The sequence below is a fragment of the Cryptomeria japonica genome, chromosome 1 (genome assembly GCF_030272615.1).
Source record: "Cryptomeria japonica chromosome 1, Sugi_1.0, whole genome shotgun sequence".
In the NCBI taxonomy this organism is placed as follows: Eukaryota; Viridiplantae; Streptophyta; class Pinopsida; order Cupressales; family Cupressaceae; genus Cryptomeria; species Cryptomeria japonica.
Genome location: NC_081405.1, coordinates 253,525,714 through 253,534,704, shown reverse-complemented (window position 1 = coordinate 253,534,704; position 8,991 = coordinate 253,525,714). Strand labels below are relative to the sequence as shown.

Genomic DNA, 8,991 nt, shown 5'->3' with positions numbered 1-8,991 from the left:
CATCCCCTTAGTGTGCCCAAGTGATACCTTGACATTCTTGAAACAACTGATCCTTAGAGAAGTTTACTCATAAGGTTCCTGCACATGCAAACCAACAATAAATGCTCATATGATAAAAGAAAAGGCCTCCATATAGCACAAAATATTTTGTAAAAATATGTGCTAACAGAGTGGATCAAGTATCAAATGAGAGGTTTGGTTACTTGAACATATGCATTATTTGGTCATCCACAATAGGTTGTGAAACCTCTATTATGCCTCTCCCTACACAACCTACTTCTTCAATGATTAGTTTAGTTTAGTAGGTTGATTGTTCCCTTCCAGTTTCAATAGTGGGATGAGTAATGGCTAGATATTGTAGGGTTGTTTGATACATCACACACTTTAGATATAGGGGATGTGAATGAGGATATTCCATTCTTCTTTGATGTCAAGTTGAGTACTCTTATAATATTTTCTTTAGCAATGCCTTCATAGGTTATTCATCCTGTAGCTTCACAATTCTTTGATCTTGATTCATTTGATTTGGTATATTGTGATCCAAACATGTTGATCAATAAGAATTCTTCCATAGCATGCATCATGAGATTATTCCTTCAATATTTTTTCATAAGTTTCTTCTATCTTGGTCATTGGATTTGTTTCTTCCTAAGGGGAGGAATGTGTTTTGTTGCTCTTGGACATTCATAAACATTCATCCTCGAGGCTTCATCTTTAGCATTGGAGCTTCTCCCTTATGTGGGGATGCATTTTATCTTCTTTTCACTAATATGGAGGGAATATTGATTGAACTTTTCTGGCCACTTTAGTAGTTGTGGGAAAATTTGGAGTCCTTTATGGTTAGTTACATGTACTCTTTTTCATTAATTTTCGTCTCTTTTTACTTGAGGTTTTTTTGTCCCTGTGTTTTTCTCCTTTTCTCTGTTTGTGAGAGTTGCATTAGTTTGTACATGGGTATCTAATTAGGTCTTTATTGTCAGGACCCATTCTTGCTTGTATTTTACATTCATATTTAGCTTACTTTTTACTCCCTAAGCTCATATTAAGGAGAAGTGTTGAAGTAATTAGGAAACTTTATCTAATTATTAATTAATTAGGTCCCTTAAATACTTTATTTAGTTAAGCTAAACTTAGTTGATTTTTTATTTTATTTAATTAGGCTAATAATAGCTTAAGTTTTCTCATTCTTTATGATTGTAACACTTGGTTCTAGCTAATTTCATTTAGGGTTTCATTCATCCTTTCATAAGGATTCATTTATGTTCATTGTAATCATATTATTTTGTGTAATCAATATAGAGTTCTCAAGTTGTAATTGAGCATATTGGTTTTGCTTGATCTCTTTGGATGATAGGTATTTTTCTTCTAGAAGATTCTTGGCTTGTGAAGTCCAATCATTAACTTTTACATTACTTATTTATTTATAATAATATTTTCTCTCTTTTTATTTTATGTATTCAAATTCTAGCCTTTCATTTTATGCATCCTTAATCTAGTAAATTTGCATATCAAAGTTGATGGATATAATGCAATGATGAAAATTATATACCCATGTCATTTTATCTTTTTTGGAACCAATTCAACTATATTGCGCTCTACTATGCAATAGGTATAGACATAACATATTATTTGCATTAAATTTAACTTATGGCATTATCCTAATCCCCTATTATTAATCCTTTATAATAATAAATATGAATAACTGGATCTCCTATTCACTACCTTAATTATAATTCTAGGTGCAAAATCAACCTGATCACTTCTACATGTATGTAGATCTCATCCTCAAACTTCTATTTATTGAATCATTTTTTTTTACATTGCTGACATCTTTATACCAACCATTGTGAGTTAACATGACATATAGTTTTGTGGATTGATGTACTATTTATTTCTCTTTAATATCATTCCCTTATTCATTACCATAATCAATAACCTATATAATGATACATCCATAACATGCACATTTAATGCATTAAATGTCACATCATTAACTGACAACATTCTAGACATATTGCATGCATGAAAATACAAGAGTAAAAAAGAAGATTAAATTCCCTTTTTTTTTTTTCTAAAAATTATGAAAATTAAACTATTGTGAATAATTTGAGATAACTATACTCAAGCTATACCAATGGAAATTTGGGCGTTTCTTGGCCTATGAACATACACTTCAAAACAAGTCATACAATCCAAGTCAACAACCTATAATGGAGGCAAGAGTGGTGGAGAGGATAGAGGAGGTAGGGTTTCCTCGGCTGCAACCAATGGTGAGGATGACGATTACCTGGATTTGGAGGTGGTTGTTGTGGTTGCTCTTAGTGTGACAGTCAGAATTGTTGGGGCTTCTACATATATTTGCCCCTTTTGTGCCCCTTCCCCTATTTGTGTTCCTATTGGCTTGCGGATTTTATGTCTGTGGGTTCGGCTTGTGGGAGGAAGACTGGTTTTTCTTGCCCTTTGGCCTTATGGATACCTAAATCTGGATATTTCTTTCTATCCTATGGTGCTTCTTTTGGCCAGATGCAACATGGGGATTCAGGGGGGATGTTGATGTTGCTATTTTGCATGTGATGAGGTGTGGTGGATGGGTGTTTCTTTCCCCCATCCTTTCCTCTATCCACCTCGAACTCTTATGTTGGGTGATGCCTGCGTTCGTGGGTTGTTGTCTGGCAAAGATGACTTTCTTCTGGTTGATCACTCCCTCTCTTTTAAGCATCTTGTTCTTGTTAGGACACTTTCCCATTGTTCGAATTTCTATCTGAGATAGGTGCCTCTTGGGTTTTGGCCTGTTCATTTTGGGTCTCTGATGATCTACAGTGGTGTCTTTGACGGTGTGGGTTCTAGGCGGTGCATTTTGCAGGGTATGGTGGATGTGGAGGGGTTTTTGGCCATTTCTCTTTAGTGCCACCTCTCTTATGTGCTTTCTCCCTCCTCCACAAGTCTTTTTTGTTGGGATGGCGGAGGGTTTTTTGGTAATGCATGGGTTGAGTTCTCTCTCAGGCTTATGTGGTGGTCTTGCCTATTGAAGAGATGGTATGTTGCTTGCATCCTGGGTTTTGCCCCTGTTACCATATGATTTGGCAGGTGTTGTAGTTGGAGCTTTGGTGGCTCCAATGTTTCTACTGTTTTTTCTCAGTTCAATAATGATGTTGTTTCTATTGTTGGCCAAAAGGTTGTTAGAAATTTTAAAGGGCCCTCTTTGGTCTTGATTCATTTTTGGTTAGGGTTTGATTTTTTCAGAGGTTTTTTAATCCCCTCTCTTTTAGCTTTGTGATGCTCTTTGTTGGGCTCCTCCTACTAGCATGGCTTCTATGGAGGTGATTGCCACCTCCATTGAGGGAATGACATATTTTGTTCATGTGGCTCTCTTTCTTGTTTCTTATTGAGGTGGGGATGCGTGAGAGCAAGGGGAGACATGGACCTATACTACCTCCTTCTCTTCCGAAGCCTTTTCTTTACCGCCTATCCGATAAGGATCAGATCAGCTGGAGAGGAGTTACTGTCACTCCCAACTCACTATGGAGGGGAGGCAAAGGATGGGGGAATAGAAGACCTTATTGCATTGCCTGGTTCCCTCTCATCCTTATTTATTGATTGAGTGAAAGCAGGAAGTAGACAGCCAGTGATCGGTATCCCGCCCGCCACCTTTCTCCTGCCCCGGAACCGCTACTGCCAGCCGAACCCCAGAACCAACTCCCTTGCCCTATCCTTTATTATTAACTGCCCTTCAAATAGTAGGGCCCGGGATCGAGGAATCGAGGGATGGAGGGGTTTTAGGAACTACCTTCATCATTCTATTCATTCTATCCCACCGTTTGTCGGCCAGGCAGACACTACACACTCAACCGATCATCACTTCCTCATATACATATCAACAACTTTCCAATGCGGCTATCCCTTTATTAAACGGCCTACCTACCGAACGAATCCCCTCGACTAGACACTGAACCAAGCTACCTCAACTATCCACTGGACCGAACTCCCTATGGATAGAGGGATGGATAGCTGGGTTCCTACATACGTCTGTGTTCGTTCCGGGTTGGGTGGATTTACCTATTGATTGGATTTCTGCGTGCTACCTATTGATCGAGCTATTCTAGTAAACAATAGAATAGAGATAGCAAGATAGAGATAGCGAGATGGAGATAGCAGCGCTCGACCTAAAGGGGTTTAGGGCCGTTATAAGCACTCGAGAGAAAGGGCCCCCGGCTCTCTATCCAACGTTCAGGTTGAGGGAGACATTTATGCCATGAGGAAGTGAGGGAGCTATGAATCTTAAGCTCGACCACACCACCTCAGAGATAGCTTTTAGATGAGCACTCTTATGGCCTTCAGTCCTATGGCCGAAAGGGTCTTATGGCCTTTAGTCGGCCCCCAGCCCAGCCGTAGATTCATTCAGGTCTTGACGAGATAGATTCAAGTAGATTCATTCAGGTCATTTGTGCTTTAGGTCGCTAGGGTCTGAGTAGCGAAGAATGCTCCTCATGAATGAATGCTATCTCTATCAAACGGCAGGGCTCGACCATCTCTAGAATCGTCGAGGGGTTTTTAGCTTTTAAGCCGGACCCACCCGATCGCTCTCTATCTTTAATACATGTCAAAACGACGATATCCAGGGTTCGTGGAGAGGGACAACAGTCACATTGGAACCGACCCGCTGAATGCCCCAATGGCGTATTTGAATCGGGTAAACGATGGCCCCGGCATTGGTTCCTTTGATCAGACCCCTCCTCCCGTCATCAGCATCCATAAAATATCCAACCCACCTAAACCACTTGGTTTAACCCCGAGCAGGACAGCAGCGGCTTTTGTTGGTACGAGGGATAGCATCAAATGCGATGGGTCACCAGATCCCACTTATGGGCAGCCTTATTCTTATGCGATGGCCTATAGCCTGAAGTATGCCTGGTTCCTTTCATGGGCTTGATCAATAGAGGGTATAGTACCGATGCTGGTATCGATCATGGATATATGTTCCTGGCATTTCAATAATCATGGATGTATGTCTCCGCTCAATAATGGTATGGAGTCGAAAGCTACTCATGTTTACAAGCCAACAAAGCTCCGAGACCGATTGCCCCCATAGAATAGTAGGGGTAATGGCTCCCCCATAGAATAGTAGGGGGGCGGCGGCAGGTGGGGTCTCCATTCTGTTACTGAGTCAGAACAAGCTGGGATAATCGACTAGACCTATTGACCGTAGTATGACCACATCAGTCACCCACGAGAGACCGGTCCTCAGGATTAGCAGGGCACTCAACTCTATACTCGAATCAAACCGGGGTACTGAATGACACGAGACGGATAAGCACGTAATAGTCGACAGAGCCACTTACTATAGCCGCCCCCCTACTATTCGGGTACGAACCTGTCTCTTTGCTTGTTAAGCCCCCTTTTCCAGAGATCTAGAACGGAGTTCCTGGAGTGGATGTGGCCTATTGATTAGCCATCTGTGTGTTCTGACTATGTGTTGATTAAAGACCCGTGTTTGGTTCATTCGATCTCTGTTTGTGGGACAGCTCTATAACCCAGTGCATAGCAGCTGCATGAAGCATCATACATACGGGACCACGCGTACGCTTAGGGCGATGGGCGCCATGGGAAACAAAGAGGACATGGGAAGGAGTCAGCACGCCTAATAACAATCAAGGGTTGTTCCCCTGTTATGACTACAGTGAGACCACGTTGCAAAGGCAAGCGATGGGACTTCCCACACTAACTGCAACACTGAGCTATCAACTCCTTTCTCGCGGCACCCTAAATGAGTGGATAGGGATTGAGAGCTGTTATGCCTATATCTCTATGGGGAGTCAGATCTCTCTCTCAATAGATACGCCGATGCCCATAGAATTGTAGGGCTTGCTAGGCTCATCAATAGCATCGGTTACAGAACCTGTTCAAAAGTTGATTGACCGGGAACCAGTAGATGATCCTGTGTTTAGAGGGTGCTTTGTATGGTATTTTCTTAATGGGTGTTGCTTAGATGATGGTTTGGAGTGTTGTTGGTACATATGTATATATGTATGTGTGTATGTATATCTGTATGTACATATACATTGTATATGTATATATATATATATGTGTGTGTGTGTATGTATATATACATATGTACATATATATGTACATACATACATATACATACATACATACATATATATACATACATATATATACATATATATACATACATATAATACATGTATATATATATACATATATATATACATATGTACATACATATGTATATATATATGTATATATATATATGTATATACATACATATGTATATATATATATGTATACATGTATACATATATATATACTTGAATTTGGATAATAGATAGGATTTGGTTAGAAAATAATAATCATTGTAACATTACATTATTATTTTGGTAAAATTTCATAATGTAATAAGTAATGATGATAGAGGAAAAAAATAAATATTTTTTCTTTTATTTTAGTTAAAATTTTTCTTCTAATGTCAATGCATATATTCATTTTTTACTAATGGACTTGAAAATTGTAATAGATTAAATTTTCATTTGCGAGATTTCCAAATTCTCTTTACACAACCACATTTTAAACACAAAGTATAGTATGATGAGGAATATCTTTTATAGTAAATTTTCTACTATTTCATTTGTGTGGTAGATTTGATTTTGTGCACCAAGATCCATTCTATAATTGTAAAGGTCATATTTACACATGAATTTGTATTAGAGTAAGGTAAGTACAATTAATTAACAAATCCAAAATCATTCGCCTTAACAAAGCTTTATATTTCTACAATATATAATATAAGAGGTTCAATTGTGTAGTTAGAGATATAATACTATAAGATATTTAAGCGGATGATAATGTCAACATGTAACACACATCTTTTATTTTAATTATATTGAATTGTTACATAAATTTAGAAGAGTTGGGTCGGCCTTCGTTAAAATTTACCCTTTGTATGAAGTGGTATAAAGTGGTATATATATGAAGGTGATTATCATTATTATTATGTGGGAAGTTCTTATCACCGGATTTGTTCGTTGCTCTGTGGCGGGGCAAAGGTTTCGCGAGTTTAAAATGCGGGGTTTAATATGCATGATTATCCACCTGATTGTCGCTGTACTTGCATTGGGGCCGCATTTCATCGGAGCACTGAACAGCGATGGCACAGTTCTGATTTCTCTTTCCAAAGACTTGAATGCGCCTCCAAATGTCTTTAGCAGTTGGAGATCATCCGATGAAAATCCTTGCAACTGGGAAGGAGTGTTCTGTCATGCAGATCATACTGTGCGAGTGCTCAATCTCACAGACCGCAAACTCTCTGGAACTCTGTCTCCTGCTATCGGTGCTCTACACAATTTGAAAGAGCTCTATTTAGATCTCAACACTCTGTCTGGCATCATTCCTGCAGAGCTTGGAAATTGCACAAAGATGGAGTTTTTATATCTCTCGAACAATCATCTCCACGGCCAAATCCCTCCTGTATTGGGTAACTTGCAGAATTTACAGGTTTTGTCCCTGTCCAATAATTCACTGGAAGGCCAGATCCCTTCAGAGCTTTTCAAGGCCAAAAAGCTGCAAGAAGTATATCTGCACGATAATCGTCTCACAGGAAGCATACCACCAGAGATTACAAATCTCAAGAAGCTCAGATATTTATTTCTGTTTGACAACCAGCTCTCTGGCTCAATACCTCCCACACTGGGTGCACAAAGCAATCTCACCGGAATTGATTTTACAGGGAATCAGCTCACTGGATCAATACCTCCGACACTCTGTTCGTCAGGAAAGCTAGAACTTTTACTGGTAAGAGGCAATCAGTTGGAAGGCCAAATCCCTCCGGAGATTGGGGAATGTTCAAGCTTGAAGCGATTGATTTTGAGCCACAACCGTCTATCTCACCGCATACCCCCCAATTTTCTGATTTCCAATCCTAATATTGACCACTTGGATATGAAAGGCAATCAATTGGAGGGAAGAATACCATGGGGCATCGGGCATTTGCAGAACCTGAGCTTTATGGATCTCTCCATGAATATGCTCAGTGGTCCTCTTCATCCACAATTGGGGCATCTTTCCAAGCTAAAGCTTTTGAATCTTGGCAGCAATAGATTTAGTGGAGAAATCCCATACGCAATGGGGCTTATGAGTGAACTACAGAGCATGGATTTGTCGTCCAACAATTTCAGTGGCAGCATTCCCTCTTCACTAGATGGTATGTCATCGCTTGTTCAAATAAACGTATCGAATAACCAGTTAACAGGATGCATACCCAACTCATGGTCCAATTTGTGGAATCCTTCGCCGGGCTCATTCAATGGCAACCCAGGTCTCTGCTTAGCAGAACATGATGGGAAAAGTCCCTGTAAATGCAAGAGCAAAGAACATGAAATGGACGGCCAATATCCACATAGCCATATAGGCCGATTGGGAAATCAAAGGATTGCTCTTTCCTGATTCAGCGATTTCTGCAATAAGTGATTTCTCTTAACATGTTACATCTGCAGAATATAGCAATTTGGTTTTCAGTATTGATATTTAGTAATAATGTAAGCTTCATCAGAAGCATGGCGGTGGCTTGAATAGGTAGAGTTTGCATTGAATAAAATTCTCATTTTGTTGTTCAAAGTTGTTATTATGTTTCTGTGTCATGAAAAGTGTGCCGATATGTTCATTCCTTAAATGCAGTGTTATCTCAACTAAAATGGGGTTATATGAATGACCTTACATTAAATTGAGGAAACAGTACAAAGGTAGAATTGAATTCATTTGTAAAAAAGTATCAGCATTAGTTTGATTTATATTTGCGAATGCCTCTAACGGAAGGTTCACAAGGGATGGATTGCAACAACAAACAACCAAAAATAATTTACATGCAGTGTTTTTGGTAGGCTTATATACTGTCTATAAATGTTCATGTGCGCCTTATTGCCTCTCATGATACCATTTATAGGTCTGAAAAATATATTCTTGTAGATGTTCTTGTTGACA

General features: G+C 39.2%; 1 protein-coding gene across 1 annotated transcript; it reads left to right on the top strand.

Moving 5' to 3' along the window:
* The first annotated feature begins 7,008 nt into the window (after window positions 1–7,008).
* On the top strand, window positions 7,009–8,457 carry LOC131030774 (leucine-rich repeat receptor-like protein kinase PEPR1). The gene has a single exon (XM_057961688.2). The coding sequence runs from the start codon at window positions 7,009–7,011 to the stop codon at window positions 8,455–8,457; it is 1,449 nt and encodes a 482-aa protein (XP_057817671.2).
* The last annotated feature ends 534 nt before the right edge of the window (window positions 8,458–8,991 follow it).